This window comes from Acanthopagrus latus, chromosome 23, assembly GCF_904848185.1.
Source record: "Acanthopagrus latus isolate v.2019 chromosome 23, fAcaLat1.1, whole genome shotgun sequence".
In the NCBI taxonomy this organism is placed as follows: domain Eukaryota; kingdom Metazoa; phylum Chordata; class Actinopteri; order Spariformes; family Sparidae; genus Acanthopagrus; species Acanthopagrus latus.
In genome coordinates this window covers 8388574-8403549 of record NC_051061.1, presented here as the reverse complement: position 1 = coordinate 8403549, position 14976 = coordinate 8388574, and the positions used below count along the sequence as shown (strand labels likewise).

At 44.5% G+C, this 14976-nt stretch overlaps 2 protein-coding genes across 6 annotated transcripts in view; one reads left to right on the top strand and one right to left on the bottom strand.

Moving 5' to 3' along the window:
* clec16a (C-type lectin domain containing 16A) overlaps positions 1 to 4522 on the top strand; it is a 42497-nt gene extending 37975 nt beyond the window's left edge. For all 5 annotated transcript variants that reach the window (XM_037087775.1, XM_037087776.1, XM_037087778.1 and 2 more), the window contains one exon: positions 1475 to 4522. In XM_037087775.1, the coding sequence (XP_036943670.1) occupies positions 1475 to 2073 (599 nt within the window). In that variant the 3' untranslated portion in view covers positions 2074 to 4522. The remainder of the gene's footprint in view (positions 1 to 1474) is intronic.
* Positions 4523 to 10940: 6418 nt separating this feature from the next.
* socs1a (suppressor of cytokine signaling 1a) lies at positions 10941 to 13446 on the bottom strand. Its single transcript, XM_037090183.1, has 2 exons — positions 13031 to 13446; positions 10941 to 11861 (listed from the first exon to the last, which is right to left on the bottom strand). The coding sequence occupies exon 2, from the start codon at positions 11802 to 11804 to the stop codon at positions 11085 to 11087; it is 720 nt and encodes a 239-aa protein (XP_036946078.1). The 5' UTR covers positions 11805 to 11861; positions 13031 to 13446; the 3' UTR covers positions 10941 to 11084.
* Between the last annotated feature and the right edge of the window lie 1530 nt (positions 13447 to 14976).

Genomic DNA, 14976 nt, shown 5'->3' with positions numbered 1-14976 from the left:
TTTTCAAATCTTGACTGTCGCTCAAGTAAATTGTTCTATAATTATGTTATTTGTTTACATCTCAGAGACAGGGTTACAGACCATAATGAACCTACAACCGATCATGCAGTAGTTTGTTCTAAGTTTGTCGAATATGTATTGGTCATTGTAAAACAGTTTTGTTGTGTCTTCCAAACTGCACCATTACACTCTTACAATGTAAGTATGCTTGCATAGTAGTTAACATTGTAGTCCATAGTTTATTTTGTTGTTCTGCCCACACAAACCAGTGTTGCTGCTGCTGCTGCTCTGCTAATGTTAGCGTCATATGTTGTGTGTCCACCGTGTGCCTCTTTGTCTACACTTCTTACTTACCACTTACCAGCCCACAGTTTCAGTTTCTGACTTTATTTTTACCAAAACAGCAGGCAAATTCCTCATGTGTGAAAACCTACTTTTCAATAAATGTTCATCCATCCATCCATCTTCTTCCGCGTTATCCGGGCCGGGTCGTGGGGGCAGCTGTCTGAGCAGGGACACCCAGACTTCCCTCACCCCAGACACTTCCTCTAGCTCTTCCGGGAGGATCCCAAGGTGTTCCTAGGCCAGCCGAGCAACATGGTCACTCCAGCGTGTCCTGGGTCTTCCTCGGGGTCTCCTCCCGGCGGGTAATGCCTGGAACACCTCCTGAGGAAGGCGTCCAGGGGGCATCCGATACAGATACCTGAGCTAACTCAGCTGGCTCCTCTCGATGTGGAGGAGCAGCAGCTCTACTCCGAGCTCCCCCCGGGTGACAGACCTCCTCACCCTATCTCTAAGGGAGCGCCCCCGCAACCCTACGGAGGAGGGTTTAACTCATTTCGCCCGCTTGTATCCGGGATCTTATTCTTTCACAACCCAAAGTCCATGACCATAGGTGAGGTTAGGAACATAGATTGACCAGTAAATTGAGAGCTTCGCCTTTTGGCTCAGCCCTGTCTTCACCACGACAGACCAATACAACGACCTTAATGCTGCGGCCGCTGTACGGATCCGCCTGTCAATCTCGAGCTCCATCCTTCCCTCACTCATGAACAAGACCACAAGATACTTAGTAAATGTATTTATTTTTATTCTGAATATAAAAAGAGGCACTCTGTGAACACACTGCGCTGTGCTGCTTACTTGTAGGTCTGCCTGTGTCTGTCCAACTGATCTATACCTGCATAGATCTGTTTACTAACTATGTGAAGCTCTCCTGTGTGTGTGTGTGTATGTTCATGTGCAAATCCTGAGGGTTTTGGGTTCCCACTGGGTTTGGCTTAATCATGAAACTTGAACTGTGTTTAAAGCAGAGGCTTTTCTGCTGGATGTAGGAAACATCCTGGGATTTCACTACCTAAAAAATAACGACATAGTTTAACTTGTTTCCCTCTTAAATTGCATACAATTCCACATTCATTAACAAAGAGGGGCCTTCTCTCTCCATCTCCCTCTCTCCTCTCCTCTCCTACAGATGATGGTACATTTTTGGAGCACACCCCGCCCTCCTCCTCAGGCGGAGAAGGCGAAGGAGGAGGTGGAGAAGTAACGCTTGTCTCCTCGGTCGCAGCTCCGACGCTGGCCCCGAGCCTCACCCCGGCTTCCCAGCCCACCATCTCCCTCCTCACAGACAACAGTGCAGACTCTCTCAGCGTGGAGTCGCTGACGCTGCTGCCCCCTTCAGACTCGCCGCACCTGCACCCCTGCGCCAGCCACGCTCCCACGACACACTCTCTACAGAGACCAGACGCCTCCATCGCAGAGGAGGAGGAGGAAGACGACGGAGAGCCAAGAAAAGAGGAGGAGCTGCAAGAGGAAGACGGGTCGCCAACCGATGAGACGGAGACGGAGACGGTAAAAGAAACCACGACAACAGAGCTGGTCACACCCACTGATGAGGCGCCAGAGGTGCCAGAGGGTGGAGATGAGCCCGAGGGTGGAGATGAGCCCGAGGGCGAAGACACACTTCTGGATGTGAACAGAGACCAAGAAAGACGCAACTCGTCAGCCACAGAGAAAACAGAAGATGCAGAGACACGCAGTGAAACGCCAGATTCTCCTGAGCTGGATTAGTCACCACACACAGTCATGCTCATGCACTTAAACTCACCTCTCTAAAACACACACACAAACACACACACACAGTGAAGTGTGATAGTTAAACTATCCAGCTTGGCTGCAGTATATTTTCATGTCGCTACCTGCAGGTAGTGTGTGATGTGAATAGTTTAAGGGGCTTTTGGAGGCATCTCAGCATTTGTGTTTGCACATGAAGAAAGACTCTCTTTACTCACACAGAGAGGACGGAGGACGAGACAGACGCCGGGCCAACTCAAGGAAGGCTTTAAAGCACATCTGGGTTCCTGCGAGTGTGTCTGGTCATTTTTTTTAGCAGGCGTGTGTAAAGACGCGCAACCAGCAACGTTTTTTACTCATTCTGATCGATTGTCTGTCAGCTCAAACACACACACACACACACACATACGCGGCTGCTGTGAGCTGTTCATCTGCATACTATTTTTACGTCTTAAGTTGGTGGTGCTCACTTCTGTGCTAACAGTACACACAGTTGCACTTGCCTTTTAACCACTTGCATGTCAGACCTGTCAGCTGTCAGTTACTGCCACACAGAACTGCCCTCAGACAGGTGTGTGTGTGTGGGGGGGCTCACATGGCTGCATACATGTTCTAAATTTTGTTCAGTTCGTATTGTTCCACATTTAAGTGACGGACCGTTTGTTTTCCTGCTCACTATTCAGTGTAACATAGCTTTAATCTGCAGCATCTTGAGCAAGGAGGGAGCAGGTCTCATGCTGCAAACATTCATTTGATGTTATTGTGGCATCAGAGCTCATAGCTAATCCTTTTAATCAGTGAACATCTTTGGTGGGGTGTGTGAAAACCGCTTTTTTGATTTGCACGCAGTCAGTTTCCACCATAGTAACTGCTGCTCTCTTGAGCTAACGAGGTAGGACAGTAAGCAGTGAAACAAAACAGTTTTTTCTTTTTAATCAGATATGCAACAGTCATCAACAAACTTTGACCTTGTTCGATTAGATTATATCTTAACCTCCATTTCCAGATCATTAACTTCTTAAATCTATTCTGTGGTCCATAACCTGCAGGGATTAGATAATGTGTTTATGCACACAGGTGATTCATCTGACTGACCGAATGAATGAACAATCTGAATGGAATAAAGGCTGCTGAATAAGTGAGTGAATAATTAATACATGAGCATCTCTCAGTCCATTCATTCTCCACATGAAGCTTTTCAGCCCATAGCAACACAGATGTGCTGCTGTTTTACTGAACTAAACATAGTCATCAATGATATAGTTAGAAAAATAGATAAAAAGTAAACAAAATGATTAGTTGAAGCTTTGATAGCCTCACAGAGTGATGCAGGATGACATATCAGTTAGTTTAGACGTGTTAAATGGATTAACACGCTCGTCTTCAGGTCAGAACATCACAACAGCGCTGGGCTGAATGTACCTGCCAGCTGCCGCTCAGGCGCTGACCTGAGCTCAGTTTCTACTCGCCACGTAAATTGATCAATGCGCTCAACACTCCTGTAGCTGGTGGTAAGAATAACTTTTCCACTCAACTACTGGTGAACTATAAAATACCCTCTCTCCAGGAAAAGTCTAATCTGGTTAATTAACCCCCAAAAAACCTAAATGATAGTGAAACACCTTGAAAAAATTCAACTGTTACCAAGAAACAAAAGCACTCTTAGAAGAACAACATTGCGTTTTCTTCCCACAGTGCTCTGAGTTGAGTGTACAAGGGCCAAACCCTGCTCGCCCTCCTCCTCCTTTAATCACCTGAATACTGCAATAATCTTAAGAGCTAACCAATGAGGGGAGAGGTGAATGTAACAGACTCCTTGTCTCTCCAAATGGCAGTGATCAATTTGAATGGGATCAGTGTGTTTTATCCTCAATTCACGACTTGGTTCGTAACCATCTAAGCAGTCTTTTCTCTCTTATCTCGTCATCCTTTATTAAAACCCGAGCTTTTCTCTTCTGCCTTCGCTTCTTCGACTCACGCTTTCTTCTTTTCTGTGCCATTGTCACACACACAGCTGAAGTCTTAACGCTCGATCATTCTTATTTTTTAACTCTGTACAGTCATCGAGTTTGTAAAGGAGAAATTCAGAGCAATACTCTTTTTTTTTTGAGTCAGTCTCTTAGTATTTCCATCTCGCTTCTGTAAATAGCAGAAGAATGATAGTGGTGATGATGATGATGATTACTGAAGAGGCTCAGGCAAAATTTGTAGAGCGGCCTCCGGTGAAGACAACATGGCGGCACGTCGCCTGTAGCCGTTGGCTGCCTCTATCTAAACTTGCTGTGACAAGCTTCTGTTACTTAGTCATTGATTGTAGTGTGGGTGTATGTAATATGTTTGTATGCTCTGTAAATGCTCTCAGCTTTTAAACCTGTAATTATTGTTAATGAACTGAAAGAGAGGAATAAATAAAGAACTGCAATAAATTATTCTACTTAACAACAGTGAGGCAGCTCTGTGAGTCTTGTTATTGTGTTTGCAGACAGAAGATGTGTTGTTTTTTTTCTCGTGATTTCTTTTTTTTTTTCCTTCTTCGCAGAATAGCACTCTGTTAGTAAGAGCAGAGGAGGTTCTCCTCAGTGTTTGAGCAAGAACTACCACAGGAAATATTAGAAAAGAGCTGTCAACTCCAAGAACACACCCTCCCCTATATACATTACTGAATGTGTGAAGGCTTCCACGTATTGTGTTTCATGGCCAAGGTCGCATAATGTAGAATGTACTTATATGGGGGATACTTCAGGGTCACTTTGTGTGTGCAAGAGTTTACTAAAAGATTCACTCTAACAGCACAGTGAGGAAAAAAAAAAAAATTATTTTTCACTAAATGATACTAGGAGAAAAAAGTTGTAATATTTTCCTAAAAAAAAAAAAAAAGATAAAATTGTGACACTTGAGTCATAATTGTGTGAGCCAACAGCTCAGGTTTTAATGCACTGGTTTAAAAAATAAAAAAAAAAAAAAAAAAAAAAGATGAGATGAAAGCATCTCGTGTCAAACAAGTGATGCTGAAGATCCGAAAGGTTTCAGAAATGAACACCTGACTGTCTTATCTGAGAAAATGAAACCAGTTCCAATAACCAGATGTGTTTTCAAGCAGCAGTTTGATGATATGAAAGCGTCCCATGAAGACCATGTGAGCAGTGGCGGACGCAGACCGTCTGGGGGGGCGGGGGGTGAACATGGGTCACCTATATTTCCATGACTCTGATATTCTATTGTACATTTCTATGACTAGTCTCACATTTCTATGGTACGCAACATTCTGAGAGTCGAAAACCAATCGGTGACATAAAGATCCATCCGGTGTTTCTATACAGGAACATGCATTGCGTCCTACGCTGCAGTTCTACAACTACATGAAAACAGGCTTTTCTAAGAGCTACCATGTACGCATGTAGTTTCGTCTTCTGACTCGTAGTTGTGTGCGTGAGCCGCTCGGGAGGCTAAGATCATGACATTGCTTTTACACTTTCTACCTTTTGCGCTTGTGTTTCTGTGGCTGCTGCAGGAGCCCTCAGTCACCTTGTGGTCTCGATGTGTTGCTTTTATCTCGGTTCCTCTCTTCAGGGAAGTCTGGTTGTGTGTGCGTAAACATGTGAGTGGGTTCCTGGTACTGCAACCATACTGAAATGCTGTAGTGAATCTGTGTGTGTGTGTGTGTGTGTGTGTGTGTGTGTGTGTGTGTGTGTGTGTGTGCATGCGTGTGTCTTTTCTCTGTACCAAACCACAGTCACAGCACTGACTTGATAGTTTTGACTGTGGAGACCTTGTTGGAAGATTTTGTCTGTTCAGTCTGCCCCAATCACTGACATCGCATACGACAGTCTTAAATCTGAGCTCAGTTTTTTTGTTACAGACGCTTTACAGTGCATTCAAATTCAGGGCCACTGTTAAGTTTGAGAAATTATGTTACAAGTTTACATTTCTTTACACATAAAGGGCTTCTATATACATTTTCAGGCCAGTCACTTAAAGCCGCGTACGAGTGGCACGACTATACTTTCGCTTAAAAGCCTACAACACATTAGAAAATGTAGAGAGGGGCATTATAAAGAGTGAGAAGTTCAGGCGGGTTGGTGGGGTCGATGGATGTACCAAACGGGACTTTCACCCATGAGACCAGTGTTTATTTCCTGTGTGAAACCAAAAGTCAGCGACTCTAAATTTTAGTCCGCCAAGTAAATAGTATTTAACTTGCACACCTGCTGTAACCTTTTACTAAATGAAACCGATCTGTGATCATTTGTTTCTGTTGCCATCACAACCAAGGTCACGTGACAATGGCCAACAAACAAAGATCTTGTATCAACCTGGATGCGATAGCCAGTAGCAAATTAGCTTAGCTTAGCTTAGCTTAGCTTAGCTTAGCGTAAAGACTGGAAATGGGGAAAACAGCTAGCTTTGTCTAAAATTGACAAAATCCTCATGAAGTCTTAGGCAGGAAACTGCTGGAGACTGGAGGGAGCTGTCATTACCATGTGTTTCTGAATTTGAGTTGTTGTGTCCATGCTATAATATGTGTCCGCGATTCGCAGTATCATCCACTGCGGCTCTAACGGCAACTCGCAGCGGTCTCCCGCAGCAGAGAAAACTTTCCCCCATCACCAGCAGGGGGAGATGGATCAACTCTCACATTTTTGCCTGGCGAGCGTCCGTTACACATCCCCCAAGCCACGTCGAAAGACCGTCCTCACCTGAGCAATGTAACTTAGCTGCATTTATCCGCAGAAGCTTGAAACAATGTTAGCCTGCTAGCTGTACTTCGGGAAGCTGAGCTAAGAAGATGCAAATACCACAGCTGAAAGAACCCATTAACTCACAGTGTTATAACCGTCAGGGCTCAGTAGACGATCTGTCAGCCCTCTGCAATGCATGGTGGTACTGTCCAATGGCCCAGCCCTAGTTTCCACAACATGTCTTCCAGATCAGTTTATTATGCTGTGCATTCAGAGATCGCCCTCTAACAAGTAACGGTGAGAAAATAAATCCAGAGGAAACGCGGGAAACTGGTGACTAATGATTGTGTTCTGGGAACTGCTTTTTGTACATTACTTTTGAATGAGAATTGCTGTAATGAGTAACTTGGCATCAGTATTTGGTCTCATGGAAGGAGAGGTCTTCCAAGAAAAACACGCCATGGAGCCTACTAGATGGGATAAAAGATCAAGTAGAAGCTAAAAGCCTGTACCACAGGGAAGTAATAACGCCTCGTGCTGTTGCTGTCCATTTCGTTTGTTGAATGAAGGTAAAGCAAGATCACAAAGACAGAGACTGGCCATCTTATTCATATCAAATGTCCCCGTTGTTCTTGTTCCTCGTCAGGCATTTTGTCTGCGTCTGTCTCTCAAGGTGCCAGTTTGTTTGGTTGATTTCTGTAAAAGGGTGTGTTCTTTTAAAGGACAGAAAAGTCCGAGCGGAGGATTCCACAGAAATCAGCTGATAAGCACACCTCACTTCACCTTTCGCTTCTTAAAATAGTCGGGAATGTCCTGAAAACGCTATGAATGAAACCGCTACGTATATCACTCATCATCATCATCATCACCATCCCCCAGACCATGAAAACGGACACACACACATTCAAGTCAAGCCTGTGCGACTTCAGTTTCTAGATAAAGCTTAAGAAAAGAAAAAAAAGAGTGACAACAGGTTAAAACAAAGATATTACAATCAGGCTTTACATCACTGACTCATGTTCCACCGGGGTATGTGATCCACCCTCTTCCTCAAGCTGAGATAATTATATCCTCAAACTACTCAGGCTTTACTTGAATCAAGTTGTGGGTATGCTATTCGGTATGAGTCAACATTGTGTCTTTGTTTGTGTGTGTGTGTGGCTACATGTGTCTAGACCCAAGAGAATGAAAAAAAAAAAAAATCCCCCCAAAAGATCACAGAAGCCTTATGGTAAGATTCGGTGTTCGCGTTGGAGTTCTGGTTAGAAATGAGGAAGGGGTTGGAGGTTAGCTCAGGTTAAAACCACAAGCTGCATCTGAAAAAAAAGTACACTACTGCCTGAAAAAGTGACGCATACTCTCACATATGTCATGAAACTGCAAAATTTGAAGAAATTACTCTGCTTTCTAAACATAATGCCGGCTGAAGTCACCGGTCTGGTCATCGTCACATTCCCACGCGTCCTCTGATCATAATGTATGTTTAACACTGACTTGCTGTTTTGCTTTTTTTTTTGTTTGTTTAGCAGTTCAACTTTGGTGTCAATTAACCGAATTAACACTCGAAGATATAGATTGTCTATTTATGTTATTCGCCTTCTTGGTAGGTTCAATGAGAAGACTGATGCCACTCTCATGTGTACGACCAAATGTTGAAAGCTGAAGCTAGCAGCTGTTAGCTTAGCTTAGAATAAAGAGTGAAATAAAGGGGAAACCGCTAGACTGACTCGCCCGTCAAGCTAAGCTAAGTCTTGCTGAGAGGTGGATGGTCAAGTTAAATTTGTATAAAAAAAATTATAATGGGATCATATAATGGGTTACCTTTTGGTGCTACCTGAACAGAGCTATGCTATCTGAATCCCCCTCTTTCCAGTCTTTACGCTAGGCTAAGCTAACAGGTAGCTCGAAGCGTGGTAGCTTCATATTTACCGCAGGAGCATGAGATAGCTATCAATTTGTTCCCCACTTACCTGATTTAAAAGCAAACCAACCTCATTCCTGATTCAAAATTAACTACAAATCATGCTAGCTACCAGCTAATTCAGCAAATATCATTAGCTACCGTTAGACTGTGCTCACATTTATTTTAAGCTAGGAAGTTAAACACACTAGACATAACAGAATGCTAATGTTGGCCAGGAAGTGGCTGGATGCTAATATTAACTTATTGGTAATTTCATTATGGTGTTTTATACTGAAATTTGGCCAGATGTCCCTTCAGGTTTTTAATTTTAGTCATTCATCATAGACATAACAATTTGAGAGATTCCCCTCCACCTGGAAAACAGCCCCACGACTTTATCTGAACGTTGCGGTTTCCCATCCTGAGCGTGACGTTGCAGTCAAACTGCTGCCGTGTAAATGTGGCCTACTGATCGTGAGGTACTGACAGAGACTGTTAAACAGCAAAGACATGAAAACACACCCATGTATGTTGTGCACGCCGTATGAACAAAGTGGCTGGCAGGGAAAGGGAGAAACAAAATGAAAGGGATGCTACAGTGATTTATGCAGCAGTTGAACTTTTCAACTGTTTCACGTGAGAACGTTTCTCAACATCGCTTCCTGCCGCAATTCAACAACAGTTGGGACGAAGCAACGGCCCTGTGTGTAAACATTGAGTAAGGTTCCTGTTAAATCACTCTCCGCAGTGTGTTTCACATGCTGTTGTCACCTATGGCAGCATGACTACACGGCCTTCAGAACAGGGCTCTGGTCCATTGTGACATCAAGTAGTTCATATAATGTGTGAATTATGTTTGGCAAGCACACACACTTCCTCATGAGTCATATACTCCAACCAGGTGTACATATCTGGTTCAGTGTTGCCACACCCGCCGGTCAGTCCATAGGGAATGCAAGGCGGTGGTTTGTTCAAAAAGCACCGTCTTCATTAGGCCTCACGTTTTAGCCTCTACCTGCTTTCATGCTTTAACTTTTCACCCATTCTTCTTATTGACACAGCGACGCTGCATGCGAGGAGTTTATCAGAAAATGAAATGCAAACCGTAACTCAAACCCTGACCTTGATCTAACACCTCTGTCTAACCACTAACCCAAAAAATTTCCCACTTCCTCCTGAGGAAATTTTAATCTGCTGTGGGTCCTCACCGGGTTTAAAGCACTACACACACACACACACACAATCACACAAACACACACACGATCACACACTTCATTATGTGTCACTACTGTCCCTGTTTCTGGTAAGTGTGCGTGTGTCTAAGCGTAATAGTCCATTTACTACCAAAGTAACCCCACCCACCAGTCACTTCAGCCTACAGAGATGAATCACTGTGGTGACGATACTGTACGCTACCTCGCACACTTCCTGTCTGACTGTCTGTCCTATTGTCTGTGAGACAGCGTGGACACAGTGTGTTCGGCGTGTGATCACGAGGGCGTGTCTGCGTGTGTGTGTGTTGGTCTCCGCCCCAACACACTCCCACTGCTCCTGCACATGTCATGACTTGGGGGAGGAGAAGCAACTGAATCAGAAACCAGAGAAGGTTAGTTTAAATATCTTTTATTTTCAAATAAAATAGTAGAAAATATAGAATATCTTAGATTCAGTAACGAAGAGACACATTATCTCTCTGGACAAGAGGTAGGATGCCTCAACATACAGTACAACTTCACACCAGACCTCCTGGCTCCAATACTTGACTTCTTTTACAACATTTCACCTGCGTTGCACACAGAAAAGACATCATCTGGTATTCGAGCCGTCGGTGCTGGCAAACATTCACGTGTGATGTAAACATTCAACAACATTAGAGTTTAAATCTGCTACGGAAAAGCTCCCTACTGGTACCGTCACTCGTGTTCTTTTCAATCGTACCCTCCGACACGCGTCCAAGTTTGTTAAAGTCCACGCCGTTGTCGCTCGTAAAGTCCTTCCAAAGTTCACTCTTGCGTATTTTTGGGCCACGGCGAACCCTGATAGAACATTCACAGCTGATTCCGCCAGTTCTTTTATCTCTGTAATGGCTCCTTCGTGTCTGTAGTTTTCTCTTAATGCAGAGTTTTCCAACCCTTCACGCCTCCCGGAGACCGAAAGCCGCTTTGTGCTTGTGCGAGTGGAAGTCGAGTCTCCGGAGGTAAAGTATGTTGAAATTTCACGCGTGGACCCTGTCCAACTGGAGACGGCCCGATCTCCACCGTGGTGATGTTGTTTCTCGTGAAAACAGGGAGCTGCCTTCATCTGTAACCACGGCGACGTCGTCTTAACGTCCAAGACGTGATTGTCGGGCTTTACGAAACAGTCCGGTAAAAGCTGCCTTCGAGAAATTAAAAATAATACTATCAGAACTTTGTAATTCAAGTTTGCTATAGTTTGTAAGGGAATTCCAACAGGTAGTCCTGGGCCACATGGGTGATAGGCAGCTCCGGAACCCGGGTCTGTTCGCCGCACAGCTCCATGACGCGCTTCCTGCACAGCTCCTGCAGCGTCGGCTGCCATTTCCTGTACGGGCTGCTCAGGCTCTTCTTGGGAGAATTTATGTAATACTCCAAGAGGGCGAAGAGCGTCGGGAAGGAGCGCTCGTTGCCCGCCAGCGAGAACCTCTGGCGGCTGTAGGTGATGCGCACGCTCACTGGCCCGCTCTTGGCGTGGTAGGACAGCGTGAAGAAGACGTCCTTCTGCCGGCTGTCGCGGATGAGGAAGCTTCCCAGGGGAGCGTCCCGCAGCATGCGGTGCGCGTCCTCCACTCCCAGAGGACCCCAGTAGAAGCTGCTGCGCTCGAGCTTTGCCGCGGTGTCGGTGATGATGTTGCAGTCCTCCTGGGAGGAGAAGGTGGGGAAGTGGGTCAGGTACACAGAGGGGACGGACGGCGTTCTGGGGCTCCTGTCTGGAGAGGCCCGGCGCTGAAGCTGCTCCGACTCGAGCTCGTGCCTGGCCGGCGAAGAGGATGAGGACAGGGAAGATGACGAGGACAAGGATGAGGAGGAGGAAGATGATGAGGATGAGGATGAGGATGAGGATGAGGACGACGATGAGCTTGACAAGCGAGTCTTGTCATGGCCTTCCACTGTGCTATCGGCTACCATCCTACAGGGGAGAGCGGCCCCAGACCCTCTCCCATCTCTAACCACCACACTGACATCCTGAGGGAGACAACACGAGAAGCAAAGGGTTAAATTCGTGACGTTTGACTCAGAGGAAGAAGATCGTCATTGACAAACTAAACAGACTGACCCTAAAGGACAACACAACCTCATGCTGTTTCACTTTGTTTACATGTGGCGGACCCCGCCACCTTTCCAGCTTCAGAAAGTGTTCTGGGGGAGCTTATTGTCCTCTGAGAAATAGCTTGTTTACTCAGGTATGGACAAATAAATGTGTCTGAGTTTGTATTATTGTATATATAAAAAAATCTGAGTTCAAATTTCTTCTCCAAAACTGTGTAGTGCCCCTTTAAAATCAGGTCAACTAAGAGAAGCATCTGTAGAGTATAAAGACAGGAAAGATAAAAGGTTTTAGGCCATGTACGGCCATAAAAGAAGACAAGGGTGACTTCTGTCCTGTCAGTGTGAGGATGATTACTTCTGTGTGTGTGTGTGTGTGTGCGCGCACTTCAGTGACTTAATCTGAAGTGACGGTCAGGAATTCATTCTAGTTTCCATTGATGGGCACCGTGTTTGATATGAGTGGAATCTGCGGTTTGGCTCGCATACAGTCGACGCTGATGTCAGCCACAGACAGATTACTGTACACAGTCTGAACACGCACACACACACACACACGCACACACACACACACACACCCACACACACACACACTTTATGGTGCTCTTTTTATCAGGTCTGAATCAAACTTTTTCAAGCTAGTGGCACACATAAAAGACATGAATGTGGCTTAGAGAGGTGATAGAACATCTGCTGAGTTGAAAAGTCGCACAGGACTTCTCCCAGATCAACAGGAGCCCACCCTGTGACTCACATGGCTCCAGCTGCAAGGAGCTCATGAAAAGTTGCTTTAAAATCCAGCATTAATCTTCTTCTTCTTATCATTTAACTTTGATTCAATGCAAACACATCTTAAATTCAAATGACTCGAAGTTGTCACAGGTGGTTTCTGATTTTGTTTGTTTGTTTTAAAGTTTGTCGGATGTTAGCAGCTGGACATTTGGAATCAAATCAGGCCGTGCACAGCAGTCATGCGCATTTGTTTTCCACTGCGCAGCCTTGGAGACCACCAAAAAAAAGAAAAAAAGAAAAAACCCTAATCATGCATTAATAAATTCTGTCTGTGTGTGTAGGGAGAAAAGTCTTACCGTTTTGTACTAACAGAGGCGCCAGGTTAAAGATCCGTCTGCGTGTAATCTCCACGGTGCAGACGGAGCGATGATGTTTTTTCTCTGGATAATCCTGCAATGTCCAAAAAAAAAAAAACCGAGAAAAACTCCGCACGCTGCGTCAGACGCGTCCTGACAGCTCGGGACGTGTTCAACGAGTCGACCTGCGGGGCTGCGCTCGTCAGATCGTCGGCATCGCGTGTGTGTGAGCCCGTGGTAAACACTGCTTAGTCTTTATAGCAGCTTGGCCCCGCCTCGGAGAGTTTCCTTGAACAGGTAGGATTCGCTTCAGCGTCAGGGCCGCCGCTTCTGAGAAACACGAGCTCGAAACGAAAGTGAAAGTGGAGCCGAGAGAGCCTCCCCAGCTCCCGTCTTTCTGTTCCTTTGAAGCCGCTGGAGGATTTCAAGAAAACCGCAAAGCCCACGTGACAGCAGGATTTTTTTTTTTTTTATTATTTACAGAAAGACAGGTGGCCGATTCGAAAAATAGCAGGATTTATTAGACAGGATGATCCGGCTATTTTTAATAAACTGTCAGTATTATTATTATTATTATTTATTTATGCATGAATTGTTCGATTCATACATTCAAAAAACTGGTGTTTGTAGTTCAGATGTGTGTGATTTTAACATGCGCACTCTCAAAAATACGTTTCAAGGAGCCTGAGTTATTTTTACATTAAAGGAATAGTTCACCCAGAAATAAATAAAAGACATTTTCTGTCCAGCCTTGGAAGTCTGGTGAGGTTTTGTAGTCCGCCGAGAGTTTCTGCATCCTAGCATTCTCCTGAACAGCTGAAGTCAATGGGGACTTGTTTTTAAATAATTACTACTTTAAACAATCATTAAAAGGCGCCGTGCTGTCACTGATACATCCACTGTCAGTGCACATGCATATATGCCCCCATATCCCCATATCCTTTCCTGATTTTGAGTAGGGGCAGCATATTACCGGATTTACAGATGTCATTAGCTAGTTAGCTTGGTTAGCTGTGCATCTGGTGGTCCAGACTGGGAGCGTTGGAGCACCAGGGGAGTGTTGTCATTTACAGCGCCAACACAGATGTGTTGGGCTGGGACAGGTCGGGGCAAAACTATAATTTTTTACATTCTGTTAATGATTTCAGGGTCTTTTTTAAAAAAAATGTGTTCAGCTAGATACATGTATCTTACATATTGCACCTTAAAGATGAAATCTTCACAATAGCTGCCAAGCTAAAGGAATTAGCACTGCATCCAGGGTGTAAATAATGTCTCTTCATTGTGGTGAGTAGAATATTGACTCTATATTCATTTTCTGGGAGGGAACTTATCCTTTAACTAAATAAAAATCAGGTTAAAAGCTCGTGACCCGTTCTGGTTTCAGTCTCAGTCGCGAGTTAATGTAGCCTAGATTTTGCATGTAGATGAAATTCCCCTATAGAAATCAGGCCCGGAGTGTTTTTTTTTTTTTCTTTTTCTTTTAACCTCTGCTCAATAGGGCAGATAAGGATCTGATCTCTGCAGTCAGAAAGCATCCCTGTATAATGTCAAACCACATAAAAAGCACAATTTAAATCTTTCTGTTTCCAGTAAATACCCGCAGTGCTGAACAAGTCAGTGTCTCTGCTGCACTCCCATATTTGTTGCTAATAGTCAGCTGTTTTGCACAAAATGTCTTTAACGCCGCCTCGATATTTGTGTTGATTCACCACCGAAACGCCTGTATTGTGTATCTAAACAGTCATCTCACTGTTTTGACTTTCAAAACTGGGCTGAATCATGCCATCTGCATTGTGAAATCTTTTTTTTTTTTTTACCATTTATCATTATTATTATATTGTATGACATGTGGTATTAAAACAATGCAGATGACACATCATAGTACAGTTTAGGGTACTCTTAAGGGTTTTTATTAGTGAGGTGGGTTACTTTCTGAGTAAGAG